The sequence below is a fragment of the Rhinatrema bivittatum genome, chromosome 8 (genome assembly GCF_901001135.1).
Source record: "Rhinatrema bivittatum chromosome 8, aRhiBiv1.1, whole genome shotgun sequence".
Taxonomy (NCBI): domain Eukaryota; kingdom Metazoa; phylum Chordata; class Amphibia; order Gymnophiona; family Rhinatrematidae; genus Rhinatrema; species Rhinatrema bivittatum.
The window spans coordinates 20,099,191-20,121,951 of record NC_042622.1 but is presented as its reverse complement, the minus strand read 5'-3'; the positions used below and the strand labels follow the sequence as shown (position 1 = coordinate 20,121,951).

The 22,761-nt window shown below is 45.6% G+C and overlaps 1 protein-coding gene across 3 annotated transcripts in view; it reads right to left on the bottom strand.

Annotated features, from left to right (window-relative positions):
* Window positions 1-22,761, bottom strand: part of LOC115097178 (serine/threonine-protein phosphatase 4 regulatory subunit 1-like) — a 173,584-nt gene that overhangs the window by 44,988 nt on the left and 105,835 nt on the right. For all 3 annotated transcript variants that reach the window (XM_029612754.1, XM_029612752.1, XM_029612753.1), the window contains exon 12: window positions 22,229-22,446. In XM_029612754.1, coding sequence (XP_029468614.1) covers window positions 22,229-22,446 — 218 coding nt within the window. The remainder of the gene's footprint in view (window positions 1-22,228; window positions 22,447-22,761) is intronic.

Here is a 22,761-nt window from a genome sequence, read left to right as displayed (position 1 = left end):
AATTCAAGAATGTATGGGACAAGCACAGGTGGAGGTGAAGGGCAACAGAAATACAACTGCCAACTAGCTACAGATATATATTTTTTTAACTTTTTATTTAACACAATTTTCCGGCATATAACAATTAAATATCAATAACAACAACTGAAACAAATTACAGCATACGGAGGACACACATAGTTAACATTACAAAGTATTTCAGAGTCATAACTGGAATCCCAGGCTCAAAGATCAAATAAAATTACTTCACTCAGATAATGGCCTAGACTGGCCTTAATATTGGTGGTATATACCCCAAATATTTTTGTACTTAAAGGATTCCCCTTTTAAATCAAATCAAAGCTTCTCAATATCAGCCAAATCACTTACTTACACTCTCCAGCGATCCATATAGGAATGGAACTTCCAAAAGGTTGCAATTCTGAACCTAGCTGCCCACAAAGTCTGTCACACCAAGTAACCAAATTTTTTAGGTATAAGCGAGCCAGTCCATCTATCCAGCACACCCAGTACAGGCATGAAATGCACAGGGATAAGAACATAAGAAATTGCCATGCTGGGTCAGACCAAGGGTCCATCAAGCCCAGCATCCTGTTTCCAACAGAGGCCAAACCAGGCCACAAGAACCTGGCAAGTACCCAAACACTAAGAAGATCCCATGCTACTGATGCAATTAATAGCAGTGGCTATTCCCTAAGTAAACTTGATTAATAGCTGTTAATGGACTTCTCCTCCAAGAACTTATCCAAACCTTTTTTGAACCCAGCTACACTAACTGCACTAACCACATCCTCTGGCAACAAATTCCAGAGCTTTATTGTGCGTTGAGTGAAAAAGAATTTTCTCCGATTAGTCTTAAATATGCTACTTGCTAACTTCATGAAATGCCCCCTAGTACTTCTATTATTCGAAAGTGTAAATAACCGAGTCACATCTACTCGTTCAAGACCTCTCATGATCTTAAAGACCTCTATCATATCCCCCCTCAGCCGTCTCTTCTTCAAGCTGAACAGCCCTAATCTCTTCAGCCTTTCCTCATAGGGGAGCTGTTCCATCCCCTTTATCATTTTGGTTGCCCTTCTCTGTACCTTCTCCATCGCAACTATATCTTTTTTGAGATGTGGCGACCAGAATTGTACACAGTATTCAAGGTGCGGTCTCCCCATGGAGCGATATAGAGGCATTATGACATTTTCCGTTTTATTAACCATTCCCTTCCTAATAATTCCTAACATTCTGTTTGCTTTTTTGACTGCTGCAGCACACTGAGCCGACGATTTTAAAGTATTATCCACTATGATGCCTAGATCTTTTTCCTGGGTGGTAGCTCCTAATATGGAACCTAACATCGAGTAACTACAGCAAGGGTTATTTTTCCCTATATGCAACACCTTGCACTTGTCCACATTGAATTTCATCTGCCATTTGGATGCCCAATCTTCCAGTCTTGCAAGGTCCTCCTGTAATGTATCACAATCCGCTTGTGATTTAACTACTCTGAATAATTTTGTATCATCCGCAAATTTGATAACCTCACTCGTCGTATTCCTTTCCAGATCATTTATATATATATTGAAAAGCACCGGTCCAAGTACAGATCCCTGAGGCACTCCACTGTTTACCCTTTTCCACTGAGAAAATTGGCCATTTAATCCTACTCTCTGTTTCCTGTCTTTTAACCAGTTTGTAATCCACGAAAGGACATCGCCTCCTATCCCATGACTTTTTAGTTTTCGTAGAAGCCTCTCATGAGGGACTTTGTCAAACACCTTCTGAAAATCCAAATACACTACATCTACCGGTTCACCTTTATCCCCATGTTTATTAACCCCTTCAAAAAAATGAAGCAGATTTGTTAGGCGAGACTTCCCTTGGGTAAATCCATGTTGACTGTGTTCCATTAAATCATGTCTTTCTATATGCTCTACGATTTTGATCTTGAGAATAGTTTCCACTATTTTTCCCGGCACTGAAGTTAGGCTCACTGGTCTATAGTTACCCGGATCGCCCCTGGAGCCTTTTTTAAATATTGGGGTTACATTGGCCACCCTCCAGTCTTCAGGTACAATGGATGATTTTAATGATAGGTTACAAATTTTAACCAATAGATCAGAAATTTCATTTTTTAGTTCCTTCAGTACCCTAGGATGCATACCATCTGGGCCAGGTGATTTGCTACTCTTTAGTTTGTCAATCTGGCCTACTTCATCTTCCAGGTTCACAGTGATTTCGTTCAGTTCGTCTGACTCATCACCCCTGAAAACCATCTCCAGAACTGGTATCTCCCCAATATCCTCATCAGTAAACACGGAAGCAAAGAATTAATTTAGTCTTTGGTTATCTCAGTCCAAAACAGATGAACACTCAGACAGTACCACCACATATGTATATATGTGCTCCGCCTCACACAACCACGCCAACAGAAAGGGTTCAAACCAGGAAGAAACTTAGAACAGTATCCTGGGCCACGACAAGTTCTGTGTAACCATTTAACCATGAATTCAGTCCGCCTAGTACATATAGTGATATGATGCACCATTGCCCATATTTTCTTCCAGGTTTTGGCATCTAAGTCTACCCATAAATTTTCATTCCATGCTGCAATCAAAGACGGTACAATAACTGTACCATATTTCCCCCCCCCCCAAGAATACCTCTATACATAGGGCTATCTCTTTCCCTGGATCATTCAAATATATGTCCATACTGTTTAAGGGTCTTCGAGGCCCTGCCATATTGAAGTGTTGCACCAAAGCATTCCTCAACTGAAAGAAAGAGGCCCTCGAACCTGGATCAAGTTCATAGTCAATCTCTAATTCAGAGAACTCCAGAAAAGCATCATCTTCCATAATTGGGATATAAAAAGCAAATCCTTTTCTCTCCATCTCTTAAAAGTCGGTGAAAAAGTACAATTATATAATATGGGATTCTCATTCAGAGATGCAACAGGTTAGAGTATCTCCCTGTCCCACCCCCAAAATTAATTAACCTGACTCCAAACTGAAAGAGTATGCACCAGTATGGGACTCAATCTACTTATTCTGCAGTATAGAGGATCTGGGGGAGAAAAAGGAAACATGGCTATGTTAACAAACTCAGCCTGTTCCCTTTCCAAAGTTAACCAGAACATAAGAACATAAGAAAATGCCATACTGGGTCAGACCAAGGGTCCATCAAGCCCAGCATCCTGTTTCCAACAGTGGCCAATCCAGGCCATAAGAACCTGGCAAGTACCCAAAAGCTAAGTCCATTCCATGTAACCATTGCTAATGGCAGTGGCTATTCTCTAAGTGAACCTAATAGCAGGTAATGGACTTCTCCTCCAAGAACTTATCCAATCCTTTTTTAAACACCGCTATACTAACTGCACTAACCACATCCTCTGGCAACAAATTCCAGAGTTTAATTGTGTGTTGAGTAAAAAAGACCTTTCACCGATTAGTTTTAAATGTGCCCCATGCTAACTTCATGGAGTGCCCCCTAGTCTTTCTATTATCCGAAAGAGTAAATAACTGATTCACATCTACCCGTTCTAGACCTCTCATGATTTTAAACATCTCTATCATATCCCCCCTCAGTCGTCTCTTCTCCAAGCTGAAAAGTCCTAACCTCTTTAGTCTTTCCTCATAGGGGAGCTGTTCCATTCCCCTTACTATTTTGGTAGTCCTCCCCTTAACTTCTCCATCGCAATTATATCTTTTTTGAGATGTGGCGACCAGAATTGTACACAGTATTCAAGGTGCGGTCTCACCATGGAGCGATACAGAGGCATTATGACATTTTCCGTTTTATTCACCATTCCCTTTCTAATAATTCCCAACAACCCCTCCCCCCCGCCCCCACTGAGCCACTCATACATGCAAACTAACCCAGCTAGCCCAACAGTAAATACACAAGTTGGGGAGTGCTGTACCTCCCTGCGATTTAGGCAACCACAGTTGCCCAAGCAACACCCTGGCTTTCCAGTGTCTAGATATACATTTAGCCATTATTCTATGCAACTCCACAAGCACTTGGGTGAGGACTGAGCAAGGGAGATGCTGAAATAAAAACAGCAAATTAGGTAAAATATTAATTTTAAGTAAGTTAATCCCTCCCACCCAGGCAGATAGATCCTGCTTTATCTTGCCCAGGATTGGCCCATAATTTTTTGCTTTACAAATTTTTTTAAATTCTAGGTAACTGAAATCCAAAGCTGCTTAAAAGCTATCCTTCATCTTACGAAAAACAGATAAGCAGTCTGGAAAGGGCTTTTGATCACTAAGAAAAAAATATCTCCGATTTATCAAAATGTATTTTGTATCATGATAATCTCCCAAAGGTACTGAAAAGATCAAGTAGCACAGGACCAGATGCATGGGGCTTGGTCAGATACAAAAGATCATCATCTGTGTATAAAGAAATTATATGTTCCCGCCCCCAAGCCTCATCCCTTTGATGACAGGATGCTGGCAGACTGCCCTTGCCAATGGCTCTATAACTAACTTAAAAGGTAAGGGAGATAGTGGGCAGTCCTGCCTAGTGCCTCACGCAATCTGGAAAAAAGGAGACAGAGTACCTTTAATTAACAACCACGCCCTTAGTTTTTCATACATAGCTGAGACCCATGCTACAAATCTATCTGGATTGCCCACATAAGCCAACACTTCAAACAAAAAAGGCCAAGACACTGTCAAAGGCCTTTTCTGCATCCAAAGAAAGCAAAAGGCCAGAGATAGCAAATGTTGTTTACCTGTAACAGGTGTTCTCACAGGACAGCAGGATGTTAGTCCTCACATATGGGTGACATCACAGGATGGAGCCCAATCACGGAACACTTTTGTCAAAGTTTCTAGAACTTTGACTGGCACCTACTAGGCAAGCCCAGCATGGCACTAAACCTGCAGCCAGCGGGGGTCCCCCTTCAGTCTTGTTTAAAGCTACAGGAAGTGCCGAAAAATAAAATAAGAAAACGTTACGAACCCAACACCGCGGTGCGGCGGGCGGGTTTCGTGAGGACTAACATCCTGCTGTCCTGTAAGAATACCTGTTACAGGTAAGCAACATTTGCTTTCTCATAGGACAATCAGGATGGGAGTCCTCACATATGGGTGAGTACCAAGCTGAGGATGTCCGAGAAATGCACCAAATGTACCCAGATGTGCAATAGGCACTAGGACTGGGTGAAATTTGGTAGAGGGCATCCTGAACTCTAACGGGTAGGTGGAAGGGTGTTGGTACGTCAAGTTGCAAAAAGGTTGCGCAAGACAGATTGGCTGAAGATGGAATCTTGTCTTCCGGCTTTGTCTAAGCAATAATGGGCTGTAAAGGTATGGAGAGAACTCCAGGTAGCAGCCCTGCAAATATCAGGAAGTGGCACCGACCGTAGGTGCGCTACTGAAGTCGCCATGGCCCTCACAGAGTGTGCTTTAACACAGTCTTGAAGTGGAATGCCTGCTTGCTGATAGCAAAAGGATATGCAGTCCGCTAACCAGGAGGAGAGAGTCTGTTTACCCACAGGCTGCCCCAATTTGATGGAATGGAAAGAGATAAACAATTGAGTGCTTTTCCTGTGGGCAGCTGTATGGTCTAGATAGAACGCTAGAGCCCATTTACAGTCAAGGGTATGCAGAGCTTGTTCTCCTGGATTGGAGTGGGGCCTAGGAAAGAAGGTAGGTAGTATAATGGATTGATTAATGTGAAAGTCCGATACTACCTTAGATAAGAACTTCGGGTGAGTGCGGAGCACTGCCCGGTACTGCAGAAGTTTAGTGTAAGGCAGGTAGGTAACTAGGGCCTGAAACTCACTAACTCTGCGAGCAGATGTTATTGCCAAAAGAAAAATAATTTTCCATGTGAGATAGCGAAGATCACAGGATTGGAGAGGCTCGAATGGTGGTTTCATGAGCAGACCCAAAACCAGATTGAGGTCCCAAGAAGGGGCCGGAAGGCGCAGTGGAGGCTTGAGGTGAAGTAAGCCCTTCAGAAAACGTGTTACGAGGGGTTGTACTGAAATAGAAACATCCCCGACACCTCTATGGAAGGCGGCTACTACACTGACATGCATTCTGATGGAGGAGGTTTTTAGATCTGATTCTGACAAGTGCCAGAGATAGTCTAGAAACTTTGTGGTGGAACAGGTAAAGGGATTGAGAAGAACACCATGATTTAAACCGGTTCCATTTATAATGATAAGATTTTCTCGTGGAAGGCTTCCGTGAAGCAATCAGGACATAGGAAACTGGCTCCGAAAGATTAAGTGGCTGAAGAATTAACCTTTCAACATCCAGGCTATCAGAGACAAGGCCTGAAGATTGGGGTGGCATAGGCACCCATCGTTCTAAGTGATCAGAAGCGGGTCCTTTCCCAAAGGGATGTGCCTGCGAATGGAGAGGTTTTGAAGTATTGGAAACCACACTTGGCGAGGCCAGTGAGGTGCTATCAGGATCATGCGTCCCTTGTCCTGATGTAACTTCACGACAGTCTTCGAGAGAAGAGGAAGTGGAGGGAATGCATATAGGAGACCTGTTGCCCATGAAAGGGAGAACGCATCTGTTGGCTGCGAGTGAGAGATCAAAAGTTCTCTACTTTGCGATTCTGAGGTGACGCAAAGAGGTCTATGTGGGGGTAACCCCAACGTTGGAATATTGAGTCCGCTACAGTGGAGTTGAGGGACCACTCGTGTGGTTGAAAGGCGCGACTCAGCTTGTCCGCCAACACATTGTCCACTCCCGGCAAGTAGGTGGCCCATATCTGTGCAGCCTCCTGACACAGTAGGTAGGAGCCCGTCCCTCCCTGTTTGTTGATGTACCACATGGCCACCTGGTTGTCCATCTAAATGAGGATGACCTGGTTGGAAAGGTGATCCTGAAATACCCTGAGAGCATATCTGATTGCTCGCAGCTCCAGGAAACTGATTGATTCCTTGTGTCTGCAAATCGGCGACATGGGCTCCCCAGCCGAGGTTGGAAGCATAGGTGGTGAGAATTATTTGAGGGTCTGGAGCCTGGAAGGGCAGGCCTTGGAGGAGATTGATCTGATTTTGCCACCAGGCTAAAGACTGACGAAGGGAGTCGGTGATGTTGACAGTGGTCGATAGAGATTGGACGGACTGAGTCCATTGTGACCTTAAGAGTCCACTGCATTACTCTCATGGCCAAGCGGGCCATTGGGGGTAACCTGTACTGAGGACGATATGTGTCCTAGCAGGATGAGGAAGTGGCGTGCAGTCATGCGGTGCTGAGACTGTAGCTGGTGTACGAGAGAGATGACAGTGAGAGCTCGCTGTCGAGGCAGAAATGCCTTTGCCTGCAAGGTGTCCAAGTCTGCCCCTATGAATGATAAAGTTTGAGATGGGACTAAGCAGGATTTCGTGTAGTTGACGAGAAATCTTAGCAAAATCAGAGTGCGTAAAGTAAGACGTAGGGACAACAGAGCAGCTTGCTGAGTGGGAGCCCTGATCAACCAATCGTCTAGATAAGGGTAGACGTGAACACCTTGAGTCCTGAAGAAGGCTGCTACTACTTCGAGGCACTTGGTGAAGACTCGTGGGGCAGATGCCAGGCCGAATGGTAGCATTCGGTACTGATAGTGCTTGGGGCCTACCAGAAATCTCAGGAACCTGCAATGAGATGGAGTTAGTTTATTTATTTATTTATTTATTTACTTACTTACTTACTTACTTACTTTTATTTACCGACATTCGTGAAGCACATCATGCCGGTTTACAATGAACTCAGGCGGGAAATACAATAAAACAATATAACATTAATAGCAATAACAATAATACAATGAACCAAGGGAGTAATAAAATAAGGGAGGATAGGGGAAGGAGAGGTAGGGGAGGATAGGCAGAGGAGTCGGGACAGGGGGAGGGAGGGAGGGGAAGGGGGGGAATGGGAAGAGGTAGATAGATAAATGAAGTAAAAAAACAAAATAAAATAGAATACAATAAAATAGAGGGAACTATGTACAGTTGAAAATATGTACAGGTACCATTAACTTGTGGAGTTATCACAATGTGTGTGTACGCGTCTTGGAGATCGAGAGAGCAGAGGTAGTCTCCTTTTTGCAGAAGAGGAAGGAGGGAACCCAAGGTCACCATCTTGAACTTTTCTCGGTGGAGGTACTTGTTGAGGGCGCGTAGGTCCAGAATTGGACGAACGCCGCCTGAGTTTTTGGGGATTAGAAAGTACCGGGAATAGAATCCTAGGCCTTGTTGGGAGTAGGGCACTGGCTCTATTGCTCTGGACTGGAGGAGGAGGGAGACCTCTTGCTCCAGGAGAGGTGAGTGGTCAGATGTTCTCCACGTCGGTAGAGGTGGGGAGTCCGGTGGGATGCGAGATTATGGCAAGGACCCACTGGTCTGAGTTGATCGTGTGCCACCTGTTATTGAAATGGCACAATCGACCTCCCACTGGTATCTGAGGCAGTGGAAACTGGCTGCTGCTCTATGCAGGAGTCAAAAGCCGGAAGCAGGGCCCGGCTGAGGAGCTGCCTGCGGCTTTTGTTTCCTCGATTGACGAGACTGGGCCTTTTGGAAAGGTCTCGTGGAACGAGTTGTAGACGGTGGTGGATAGGACTTCTTTGGACGGAAGAATGACTTTTTAGTATCCTTCCTGAAAGGCTGTTTGGAGGAATACTCAGAGGGCATCAGAGAGAGCTGGCAAGGGACTCATGTTGGTCCTTGAGTTCCGCCACCATCCACTGAATCTGTTCGCCAAACAGATTGTCTCCTATGCAGGGCAGATCAGATAATCTGTCTTGTACTTCACAGCACAAGTCCGAAGACTTAAGCCAGGCCCATCTTCTTGCCAAAATAGCAGTTGCAGATACCCTGGAAGCGGTGTCGAAGATATCATAAGAGGATCTTATTTCATGTTTCCCTGCCTCGAAACCCTTGTGTACCAGGGTTTGAAGCTGTTCCTGGAATTGCTGAGCCAGGGACTCTGCAAAGTCCTATATCTGCTTGAATAAGACCCTGTTGTACTGGGTCATATACAGCTGGTAGGAGGCGATCCGAGAGATAAGCATTGATCCCTGGAAGACACGCCGGCCAATGGCATCCAGGAATTTCTGTTCCTTACCTGGGGGAAAGGAAGAATGGGGTTTTGATCTTTTTGCCCTCTTTTGGGCAGATTCTACAACCACAGATTGGTGATCCAGCTGAGGTTTCTGGAATCCTGGGGCTGACTGGACCAAATAGGTGGTATCAGCTTTTCTGTTGACTGGAGCAACAGAACCAGGGTGTTCCCAGTTCTTTTTGACGAGATCCAAAAGAACCTGGTAAATAGGGATGGAGGTTATTTCCTTGGGAGCATCCAGGAATTCTAACAGCTCCATCATTTGGTGCCTATCATCTTGCTCAGTCTGTAATTGGAAGGGAACCAAATTCAGACATTTTCTTCACAAAATTTATGAAGGACAAGTCCTCTGGAGGAGAACGCTTCCTACTTTTAGTAGGAGAAGGTGGCGATGGTAAATCAACGGTGTCTTGAGATGAATCGTCAGGCCAGGTGTCATAGGGATCAGCACCTGTCCCTGTAGGAACCTGAGAAGGACGGGACAATGATATGCCTGAAGGTCCTGGTCTAGGATCTGAAGGCATCGAGGGAAGTACTGGAGGCACCAATGAAGGCATCGAGGGCACCGGTGCAGGCATCGAGGGCACCGATGGGTGCATCGGCATTGATGGTTGAGGTATCGGAAGGACTCCCAATGGAGGAATGCGGAACGGTGTTTCCCCTCCCGATGACAGGGTAAGCGGGGAAGGCACCGGAGCATCAGTGACCCAGGGTCCATTGGTGGAAAAGCGGCCATGACACTTCCATCTTCAAGAGCAGCGGTGCCAATGCTGCCGGAAGGGGATCGATGATCGGTTCCGCGACTGGCACCGATTTTGGCGCAGAGGGGACCGTGAAGTCTGTGCATCGCCTTATCGATGGCCTTCTGAACCATCCAGTCCAGTTCTTCATGGAGGCCTGGAGCAAGCAGCCCCAGTTCTGGAAGGGAAGAAGGAGGCAGAGGCATAGCCGGAGGGTCCACCGTTAAAGGCAGAGTCGCAGCTCCCGATACCCATTCAGGTGAGGGTTGCCTCCGTGACCCGGTCGCAGAAAGGGTCGGTGCTTTTTCTGGACGGGGTTTCTTCGATGGCGGCTCGGACGATGGCGAGGTCGATGATTCGAGACTTCCGGTGTCGATGCCGATGTTTTTCTCTACGATCCCCTCGGTCCTGAGGGGGAGTAGAGGTAGTCAAAGGCCGAGAAGTCGTCGACGCTGGACGGTCACCGGCCGGTGGCCAATACTGGCACGAAGTGGATGGTGCGGGTTCAGACGACGTCGATGCAATAGACAGCGTCGGAGTTTGAGAACGGAAGAGAAGTTCCATTTTCTTCATTCTGGCCTTGCGACTTTTTGGTGTCATTAAGGCACATTTGGTGCAAGTCAGGACATCATGCTCGCACCCGAGACACATTACACAGACTTTATGCGGGTCTGTTATGGACATGGTGCGAGTACAGTCCGGGCACCGACGGAACCCGACACCATGGCCTTTGAAATATTTAGCCGCGGTACAGTTGACGGCCAGTAGGCCGCGAGGGCCAAACTCGATGGGAATCGACCGAAAACGGGTAAAAACTTACTGGAGTACCGCGGAGTCAAAAATTCAAAGGAGGGACCCCTGTGGGGTATGAAAGTTTTTAGTAATTCCGGATTGAAAATTCCTGTCAAGAATCTCTGTGGAGCTCCTTAACCCGCGTGGCTACTGCTGCGCGGAAAAAAGAAGACTGAAGGGAGACCCATGCTAGCTACAGGTTTAGTGCCATGCTGGGCATGCCCAGTAGTTTCCAGTCAAAGTTCTAGAAACTTTGACAAAAGTGTTCCGTGATTGGGCTCCATCCTGTGATGTCACCCATATATGAGGACTACCATCCTGCTTGTCCTGTGAGAAACCTTTCTGCCTGGCCAACTGCAAGATACTGAACAATCGCCTAGTATTAGAAGTAGATACCCTGCCCTTGACAAATCTAGTTTGATCATTATGAATCAGATTAGCGAGTATTTGTTCCAACCTCATTTTTAGACCATTGGCCAAGTTTTTTTTTTATATCAGAATTGAGAAGAGAAATGGGCTCTTATGTTGAGGGAAATGTTAGCAACTGCCATGTCCCTCAGGGAGAACGCAGCCAGCCCTGCCAAATTAAAGGTCATATATAGAAAATGTGCCACCTCCTGGAAAAATCTTTTTTTAAAAGTCTATAGGATACCCATCAGTACCTGGGCACTTACCTCCAGGTAAGTGCCCAGGTACTATTACAGCTGCTTGCATCTCTAGCAAAAAAAAACTCTGTATATCTTCTTTGGTAGCCCTATTAGAATCTGCATATAAATTTATGAAAAACTGGACAAGAGAGAGATTGTTCCATTTCCTTAAAATTTGAGGTAATAATACCATCAGTTTTTCGTATTTTAAAAATACAGGATTTGCTAGCCTTTTTTTTTTTTTTTTTTAATGGCTCTAGCCAGGAATGCCCTAGGTTTGTCACCATGCTCATAAAATTTTAATCTGGTAAATTTAAGGGCCTTACCTATTTTGCTAATTTCCAAAGATTGCAACTCCCTTCGAGTCGCTTCTAAAAGTTTTAGTGTTAGAGGTAAGCAGTTTTGTTTTTGTTTGTTTGTTTATTTGTTTCCAGGGCCCGAATTTTAGAATGAGAGCCTCAACTCGCTTTCCCTGCTCCATAGCTGGCAAAGCTAATAATCCTTCCAGGCAAATATGCTTTAAGTGCTTCCTAGCGTAACACTGGATCATAATCAGATTCAGGGTTATGAGTTCCATATTCAGTAATTGCCTCCTTAACCAGATTTTGAAACTGTTTATCCCCCAATAACAAAGTGTTAAGTTTCCACAAGAACGATCAAGGCCTGGTTAATCCAAAAAAGAAACTTCAGTTGGACTGGATGATGATCAGAAATGGTACAAGGCAAGATATCACTACTGTTTATCTGAGAGACCAAATTTGGGGAGCACAGATAATAATCTGACTATATATGCCATGATTTGGTGAATAAAATGTATAATTTCACTCCCCTGGATGATAATGTCTCCAGGCAGCCACTAAGTGAAAAATATAATAGAGATAGGTGTGACATTTATCCTTGGAAATGGAAGTTTTATCTACAAATGGCTCAGGACAGAAATTCCAATCACCCCAATACATAACCATGTATATTCAAATAAAGTCAACTTGTCAGTGAGGGCTCTATAAAAGGTTAATTGATTCACGTTAGGCCCATAAATATTCACCAATGTGAAATTAGTAGAGTACAGCCTACAATCAAGGAAGGCCTACCTCCCTTCATCATCGTTTAAAGATCTGTTCACAACTAGTGGCACATTTTAATCAATAAGTATGCACACTCCTTGAGTACAGGAGTTATGGGAGGAGTAATTCACAAATCCCACCCATCCAGATTTGAGCTTTTCCTGTTTTTGACTAGTGAGGTGTATTTTTTGTAGGAGAATAATCTGAGCACAATTTCTATGTGCAAATTGAAGGATTCACTGTTTTTTTGATCGGGAAAGATGTACCACACACAGGGAAAGGAAAATCACTTCGGCATTCATTTAACCTGTGATAATATATAAACTAGAAAGTCAGATCCCTGAGCATATTGGAAGTAGTAATCCAAATAAACAACTTTTTTTTTTTAACCCTTGTCCAGATACTCCTTAACATATCTATGCATTATTGCATAACTTGCTCCTCTGCTTAACCGCATAGCTATTTCATCAGTACACCCTTTACCCCAACCCTGTAGGTTTTGAAAATAGAAACTATTAACAGACAAACCCTTTCCTTTCCCACCCCCTCTCCCCACCCAACTAGTCCCTAACAGCCCTTTACCCCTCAAGTGGGAAAATCTTCGGGACCCAAAGGGAGGGCCACCCCAGTTACATAACACCACCCTTACCCCCATCAAAGACCAACCCCATCCAACTCTCCCAACCTCACTCGCCCCTTCCTAATTACCCTTAACACCAACCCGCCCGCTCGCCCTGAGGGATGGCCCGCAAAGGAAAATAGCACCTCAGGGAACACATCTACAGCTATTTTCTCTCTCTTTTTTTTTTTTTTTACTCTATTTCTGTTCCAGACTGCAGGTTTGCACCTCTACCATCTTCTGGAGGCAGAGAAATACTGAGGAACTGCAGGTGGCACTCTCAGTTATGTAGCAGTGCCTGAAAAGTTTTTATTCTCTGCCTCCATCTGCTGGTAGGGAGGCAAAACCCATCTGTCTGGACTGATCTGGGGTATGAACAGGAATCTAAGATTCCCTTTCTTATGTAGACACCCAGTTCAACACTTAATGTTACTTCTTAGTATTGCTGTCAAGTTCCAAGAGAGAAACTTACATGAGAACAAAGTTATAACCCATGCAAAAAAAAAAACCCCAATCATTAAAAAAAGGAAAGACATCCAAAAATTGAAGAATATTGTGAGCCGAGAATTAACTTCACTCTGTGCAGTCACTGGTCTCTCCTGGCTGAGATTTCGCAGTCCGCTTAAAAAACAAAATTGAAAAAAAGAACGAAGGAAAAATAAAATTTGCTACATAACATTGCAAATCCATACTTCGTCTCTAATAGACAGATAAGCGCCCAGAAGGTTCGAAGTAAATTTTGAGAGGATCATGGCCAGTCACGACTGGAAAAAAGAAAAATGCTCCATTGTCACAGACTACCTTCTATGCCAGCCATAGACACTAGAATAGTCCTTGCAGATATGACTACGGTCGCAGGAGAATCGTGTAAACAGCAAAATGAGAGTTTGATTCACCCTGAACTCCATCCAAGTCCAAGTCCCAACATTAATATCAAAATCACAAACTGCAGCTTTGCGAGCAACCAGGAGCAAAACTAAACAAGTGTCAAAGACAGAAGCAGCAGCGTTATTACTGAGAAGATTATGCTGAACAAAAAATAACACTTTGCAACAACTTGAAGATCAGCACACACTGAATAAAACAAAAATGAATGTGCTTCCCATCTGAAACAGAATCACTTCCGAAAGTTTTCAACCTCTTCTTCCGTCAGTTCTGATGGACTATCCAATGCAGTTAAACACACGTTCACCTGTTATGTGGCCTTCTTCACACGTCCCTTGTGGTGATTTTGTAGTCATTGTGCTACCGCCAACACCAAATCAAGCGTGACCAAAGTGCCATTGGTAAAGATATGAAATTTAGATGGATGCAGCATAGCTAATGTATATTCGATTTTTTTAGCTCCTTTTTAACAGCCGCAAAGTTCTATTGTTTCCTTTGCAAATCTTGTGAAAAGTCCAGGAAAATCAAAATGGAATGGCCAAGTGCAGATCTTTAAGGTCACGGACTGCATTCATAATCAGGCATTTGTCAGTGAAATTATGAAGCTTAAGGATTACAGCCCACGTTATTCCTCCTTGAATTTGTGCCAGAGTTAAGGATCTGTGCACTCGATCCAATTTTAGGGGCCCACGTCTCGCCTCCATTTTGAGCAAAATCAGTAGCCATTTAGAAAAAAAATGTCAGTGTCAGCACCCTCAGCATGCCCCGAGACTACCAAAATTTGGATGTTACAGCAGTGAGAGCGATTCTCTAAGTTATCAGTTTTTTTCCAATATAGTCGCATGATTCTTACCTAACTTTTCTATTTTGGCTATACTTGTAGTGGCCGCCATTTCCAACTCCGAGATTTGGCCATCTTATTCCTCTAGCCGCTCTGAGTTTTCACAAACGTGTTGCACTAACTGGGCAACCTTTTCCATGATTATACTTTAGCGAGAGTCTAATTTTTTCGAGCTCCATTCAGCGAAACTTTCCATGAGCTCTTACATGGGTGCAGATCCTACCTCTTCGTTTTGGGCCTCCACTGGCAAGTCACCATCTGAAGCAGAATTTGAAGCCTGGAACATGTCCTCCGAACAGGCCTTTTTACCACTTTGCACAGGTTTGCTTTCCTTTTTGGCCCATAGGGATTGAATCGATCTTTTCCCTGACCCTTTTACAGGCGGTATAGTTACTAAAAAAGCCAAATATGCAGAAAAAACAGGTGAAATTAAAGTTCGGCGGGAGCTCAGTCAGTGTGTATCTGCCTCCTTCAGTCCCCCCTGGCGCCAGATTTTCAGGACAGGTTATCTGATCCTGGTTTTACTCCACTGCATTTAGGGGCTTATAATTCGGACTTCCCTATTGCATTCCCTTAGATAAATGAGACAACAAATTCCTGCATGCAAAGGGGTAAAACCAGGACCAGATCACAGTCTGTCCTGAAAATCTGTAGCCAATTGGCAATTCTACTTCTCTTGCCCTTCACTTCTGTATGTTGTACTTTGTGGTAAGTAGCAGGAAAGCTAAAAATGTTATAAGCCCAAAAATCATATCAGAACGAGCTAAGGTCTGATATGATTTATGTAAGTGTAGCCAAGATATATAATGATTACTGCAATAGCTAGCTCAATACAAGTCACATTCATCACAGCTTTAGGAACATTATGGGCAGAATTTTGAAAGCCATTTAATGTGCATAAAAGATGGTTCTATTAGAAAACAATTCAGGGTTCAGTGTGCGTGTAACTTAGTTACAGGTGTACTTTCATGCAAATTGGGGGACAAAGTTCAAACTTAAAGTATGCATGTAGGTTAGCCCACACAAGTTACGCCTTCCGAAGAGGTAGGGTGACATTTTGAGAGTTAATCTGTGCAAACATCAAGACAATTACCTGCAGATTTTCAAAGTGAACGTATAACTTCACTTTAAAAAGTCGAGATAAAGTCTGCACATAGAAGATATAGGAAAATTTGGTTCTTACCTGATAATTCTCGTTCCTGTAGTACCACGGATTAGTCCAGACTCCTGGGTTTATTCATCCGTGCCAGCAGGTGGAGGCAGAGAAAGTAAAACTGACACTGCTTTATATACACTGATGCCACCGGCAGTTCCTCAATACTGATCTGTACCAAAGCTAAATGCAAAAAAATACCATAAAAAACATTTGAATATAAACTTGATAAAAAAACGTCTGATGTCTTTAATTTACAACAGTTGAGCGGACGACTCTCCACCCTCCTTAATACTTGGGCGGGTTCTGGACTGATCCGTGGTACTACAGGAACGAAAATTATCAGATAAGAACCAAATTTTCCTTTCCCTGTATGTACCCGGATCAGTCCAGACTCCTGGGATGCACCAAAGTTTCCTAAACAGGGTGGGACCTGGAGAGTCCCGCTCGTAACACGCTTTTGCCAAAAGACCGAGACTCCCGATCCACCACATCCAGCTGATAATGTCTTGCAAGAGTATGCAGAGACTTCCAAGTTGCCACTCTACAAATCTCTTGTGGCGATACCAAGTGAGCCGCTGCTCAAGAGGTCGCCTGAGATCGAGTGGAATGGGCCCTCAAGCCTTCCGGAACTGGTTTATCCTTGAGAATGTAAGCGGGGCCAATAGCCTCCTTAAGCCATCTGGCAATGGTAGTTTTGGAAGCTTGGTACTCCTTCTTCGGACCACTCCACAAAACAAAAAGATAATCAGATCGTCTAAAACCATTCGTGACTTTAAGATAGCGAAGTAATGTTCTACGGACATCCAGTAGCCGATGCTCACGAGCATTAGACTCAGAGGCTGCTAAATCTGGAAAAGCCGGTAGCTCAACAGACTGATTAACATAGAAGGTGAACACCACTTTCAGGAGAAAGATACACCTATGTCTGATAATTTAAGAAAAGGATCTTGACATGGCAGATCTTGTAATTCCAAAATTCTCCTCGCAGAGCAAATGGCTACTAAGAAGACAACCTTTAAAGTCAAATCTTTAAGAGTATCTCTATGGATAGGTTCAAAAAGAGCCTCACACAAACCCCGAAGTACCAGATTGAGGTTCCAAGGAGGGCAAATTCTCCTCACCGGTGGACGTAAATTCTTAACTCCTCAAATAAACCAGATCACATCAGGATGAGAGGACAAGCGGTAATCATCCAGCTTTCCCCTCAAACAAGCCAAACCTGCCACATGAACTCTAAGAGAGTTGAAAGCAAGGCCCTTGACCAAACCGTCCTTAAGGAAAGACAAAACATGTGACACTGAAGCTCTCAAAGCCTGAACCCCCTTAGCCACACACCAGGACTTGAATACTTTCCAGACTCGGACATTAGACAACGAGGTGGACTTCCGGGTACCCTCTCGATCTTAAATGCCTCCTCTCAAAAGCCAAGCCGCTAGACAAAAGCGATCTGCCTGGTCGGAAAATACGGGGCCCTGTCGCAGGAGGAAAGGGAGATGACCGAGTCGTAATGGGCCTTTGACTGCGAGGTATATCAGATCGTCGAACCATGGGCGGCGCAGCCACTCTGGGGCTACTAGCACCACCTCCCCTGGATGCCTCTCTATCTGCTGCAAGATCTTTCCCACCAGCGGCCAAGGAGGTAAAACATATAGAACAACTCCCCGCAGCCAAGGAAGGACCAGAGCATCTACGCCCTCTGCTCCGTATTCCCTTCGTCTGCTGAAAAACCGAGGAGCCTTCGCATTGTGGCGCGTTGCCATGAGATCGACCTGAAGGCAGCCCCATTTCTTGGAAATGAGTTGCTTTGCTCTATCTGATAATTCCCATTCTCCCGGATTGAGTAGCATGCGACTGAGAAAATCTGCTTGTACATTTTCGACTCTGGCGATATGAGATGCCAATATTTGAACTAAGTGCTGTTCTGCCCAAAGGATAAACTCCTGAACTTCCAGAGACACTTCATGGCTCTTGGTGCCTCCTTGTCTTTTGATGTAGGCTACCACCGTCGCATTGTCCGAAAGAACTTGCATCGAATGCCGCTGAACTAAAGGCTGAAAGGCAAGCAAAGCCAACCGCACCGCCTTGGCTTCCAAGCGATTCATAGACCAAGATGCCTCTATGGCTGACCAGGTGCCCTGAGCCACTTGACTCTGACAAACTGCCCCCCATCCAGAGAGACTTGCATCCGTACTCAGAATCACACAATGCGAAACTTCCAAGGCAACCCCCCGCATGAGGTTGGGTGTATGCAGCCACCAAGAAAGACTGTCCCTGGTCGAAGGGGGGAGAGGTACAGGCTGGTGATAATTCACCAACAGACTCCACTGGGCCAGAAGAGCCCTCTGAAGGGGACACATATGAGCAAAGGCCCACGGCACCAGATCTAATGTGGAAGTCATGGAACCAAGGACCTGCAACACATCCCAAGCTCTGGGGACACGCAACTGCACCAAGAGCTGAATCTGAAATTGTAGTTTGTGCACTCTCTCATCGTTAAAAAGACTCTGCCTTGGCTTGTGTCGAAAAACGCTCCCAATTACTCTAGAATTTGAGACAGAACTAGGTGGCTCTTGGCCAAATTCATCACCCAGCCTAACGACAGCAAAGTCCGAAGGACTTGGATAAGTTCTTGGAGGAGAAGTCCATTACCTGCTATTAATTAAATTGACTTAGATAATAACCACCGCTATTACTAGCAACGGTAACATGGAATAAACTTAGTTTTTGGGTACTTGTCAGGTTCTTATGGCCTGGATTGGCCACTGTTGGAAACAGGTTGCTGGGCTTGATGGACCCTTGGTCTGACCCAGTATGGCATGTTCTTATGACTGCTTGCACTACTGTACGACAACTGGTCTCCAACTTCGCCCTAATGAGCCAATCATCGAGATAAAGATGGACGAGGATTCCCTGCTGCTGTAATGCTGCCGATACAACTACCATAACCTTGGTGAAGGTACGAGGCGCCGTGGCCAATCTGAACTGATGCGCTTGAAACTGGAAGTGCTGCCCTAAGACCATAAACCTTAGGTAGCATTGATGGTCTCGGGAAATGGGAATGTGGAGATATGCTTCCGTAAAATCCAACGATACCAGGAAATCCTGGGTGCGTACCACCATCATCACTGACCGCAAAGTTTCCATTCGAAAACGGGGAACTTTCAATGCTGCGTTCACCCGCTTCAAATCGAGAATGGGGTGAAAGGCTCTCTCCTTCTTCGGGACCACAAAGTAAATTGAATACTGACCCCTTTGAAGTTCGTCCGGAGGCACCGGAACCACGGCCCCCAAGTGCTGCAACCTGTGCAAAGTCTCCTGCACCACCCTGCGCTTCTGTAGCGAGCCGCAGGGGGAGATTCGGCACAGGTCGTGGACGGGCCGAGCAAATTCTAAAGCGTAACCGTCCCTTATCACACTGAGTACCCACTGATCCTGGGTGATTTTGGCCCACTCCTCGTAAAACCAAGCCAGCTGACCTTCAATAAAAGGAACGGCGGAGTGGGCCGGCCTCCCTTCATTGTGTCGATTTGGGACCGGAGGAGCCGGTATTAGTGGGGGCACTGAAGGGCAGACATCCTCCTCGAAAGGGCTGCCCCCAGGACTGACCTTGAGACGAAAAATACATCTGTGTTTCTGATGCGCTGCGCGATTGCCGAAACCTCAGTGTCCCAAAAATGCGGCCATGGGGGAAAACTCCATCTGCCCCGTGGCTTGTCCTCCGGTAATCAAAGCACCTTAGAGTCTCCTAATTGCTTCACGATCTAATCCAACTCCTCGCCAAATAAGAGCCAACCTTTGAATGGTAAAGACGCCAGCTGGGCCTTAGATGAAACGTCTGTGGACCAGTTACAAAGCCACAGGAGGCGCCTTGCAGAAACCGCAGCCCCCATAATGCGGGAAGATGTCCACACCACATCAAACAAGGCATCCGCCACAAATGCAATGGCCGCTTCCAACCGATCTGCCTGAGCAACTTGCGAACCCCCCGAGTGTCGGATCCTCCTAATGCTTACGCTGCACCCAGCGTAAGCATTCCCGCTGCATGAGGCTGGAACAAATAGCCACGCAGAGACTCAAAGCCGAGACCTCAAAAATCCTCTTGAGTTGCATCTCCAGCTTGCGATCCTGAACATCCTTCAAAGCTGTTGCTCCCGCAACCGGAATGGTCGTTTTCTTTGTGACGGTGGATACCGCAGTGTCCACCTTAGGGAGCGAAACAATTCCAGGGCCTGCTCCGGCAAGGTATAAAGCTTGGCCAAGGCCCTACAGACTTTCAATCCCGCGGCCGGGTTATCCCACTCCTGATCCACCAACTTTTTAATGGACTCATGATATGGGAACCCGGGGGGGATGGGGGGGGGGGTGCCGTGTGCCCTCCAAAACTGGATCCGCAACGTCCTTGCGAGGGTCCTCAGGTGGAGGCTGTAGTCCCAGCTCCTCCAGAACTTGGGGAATGAGAGGTGCCAGTTCCTCCCTGCAGAACTGTAGGATCTTGGGGGTCATCCCCCTCCGCCGCAGGCCCGGGATCAAGATCATCACTTTGGCTGGTGTCCACTGCATCTGGGTCTGCTGCCCGATTACCGGAAAGCGGTGCCCCTAAGCCGGAGGCATTTCCCTGTGGCGCCGTAGCAGGCAAGCACAGTACTCTGGCGGTCGCAGTACCTTCTTGCAATTCCCCCCTGCCTGCCCTGAGCCAGATTCTAGCAGCGACCTACCAGAAGTTAAACCGGCCTCCGGGAGTAAAGAAGGGGAGTTTTGGCCACTCCCACCGGGCACAAAGCCCTCATGTTGTGCCAAAAAAGCTTTGTGCATAAGAAGCACAAATTCCAGCGAGAACAGAGCAGGGGCCATACGAGGTCCACATTCGCAGAAAAAGAGCGCCCCAGGCAGCCAGATGAGTCCCCCAATAGGACCTGGGTAAACCAGGGAAAGGACCGGAGGAAAATCCCCCTTGGACCCCCAAAAGCGCGGGCCCGACTGCCAGGGGATCCAAAATGGCCGCTGTTCCCACGCCGGGTAGCTGCATGCGGACTGAACTGCACAGAGCCGCAGGAGGAGGAAAGGACGCAACCTTCCTGTTTGGCAGGCACTGGGAGCTCCGAGGGACCCTCCCCTCCCAAAACGCAGGCTGAGTACAGACCGCGGCGATTCAGCCGCGCAGGAGTCGATCCACACACGCAGCAGGCCACCCCCTCACCATCAATTCGCCGGCGGCCCGATCAAGCAGCAAAAGTAAAAAATAGAAAAACTACAAAAACCGAAGGAAAAAAACCTCCGAAACTGTGTGCGGGGGGGTGAGAGCCGACCTAATCCACTGTTCCTACCTGCTCCTGTGCTTCTGCCTTTTTTTTTTTCCCCCCATCTTTACTGCTCTAAAAGCAGCCTCACTGCAAGTTCCTGCTCCTAATACTGAAAAGAGCTGTCCAGCTCAATTCAGCAAGTGAACTAAAATAGGAGAGGAAAGTGAGGAAAAAAATAAGGATCCAACACGTGAAAGGGAGGGATCTGGATCACCAGATGTGCACCTCACATTTGGTTATAGTCATAGTTATAGTCACAGTCTCAGCGAACAAGCACCTGTGGAGCGGGCGTACAAAAGGATCACTGACCTCCAGCCCGTCCACCTCGACCAAACAGGGTAGGGGTCCCTCACGAGAAACCCCAATCCCTGGGAGGAAGGCTCAAAGCAAAAATAAAAAATAAGACCAAAAAATACTGGAACAACTGCAGGTTTATGCATCAATCACCAACTGCTGGAGACAGAGAAATACTGAGGAACTGCAGGTGGCACCAGTGTATATAAAGCAGTGTCAGTTTTACTCTCTCTGTCTCCACCTGCTGGCACGGATGAATAAACCTAGGAGTCTGGACTGATCCGGGTACGTACAGGGAAACACAGACTTTACCTGAACATGCAGAGTTATAAAATTAGTCTCCTTAAGATAGTATTTGGCAGAGATAATCATTAGCAGTCTATCTTGCAGACTGCTACAATAAGATATAAGGCTCAGGAGCCAGCTCAGATGGCTCTGTCCTTGCAAAAGCTGGGTCTATTAAAGGCAGTAAGTTATAGTCACAGTCTCAGCGACAAGCACAAAGTGAATTGTGCATCTCCGGTCTGCAGTCTAGTAAGAAGAAGATTGTGTCAGAGATGGAAAAATAAAATTACTTTCCAAGCACTTTGCTGAAGATGTTGAATTTTAAAATGTATAACATTATTAAATAATGTTCTAAATGTCTCAAAGCATAATTTGGCTTACCCCTAAAATCCTTCCAGTGCAACAGAACTGGCATTAAATAATATATTTCTCTGTATAATTTATGGCTCTTATCTGCTATTCTATGTATGCAAATGATTTTCACTGGATACTATTAACAACAAATCAGTTATGTTCAATAGAGATTACTAAATATGCACGCACTATGCTCTGCAACGAGATGGTGCTAGGTATTAGCGTCTGTTCCTTGTGTGTAAGTAGGGAAGTTGAGGTGTCCTTATTATCATGGTCAGCGCTGCTCTCAGGATGGGATATTTCTTGCTGACAGGTGTCACTGCACTCCTCATTGATTTTTGCCTTTTCTTCACTCATGGAGTCCAAGTGGGCAGCCCGAAGTGCAGCAGTCAGGACTTGTATCTGAGCTGTAGGTAACATGTAAGAAGAGAAGATGGTGTGTCACAAGAGCAGCAAAGTTGTGCTGTTAGTGCTCTGTGCTGCAGTGTTACAAGCAAGAATGCCTCACGCATTCTGAGCTGTCTCTCAATCTTGGGCTGACATTCTCACAAGTGGAAAAGATGAAAGAAAACAGCAGTTTTGGAGTAAATAATTTGGCCTCTGCAAAGCATATCATCTACATCAAAGGTTGTTTCCATTCACTTTTCACCTGTCATCTGAACTAAATGATTGCGCAAGGAATGATGTTTTGAATTGTTATTCTTATATTTACAAGAGAATAA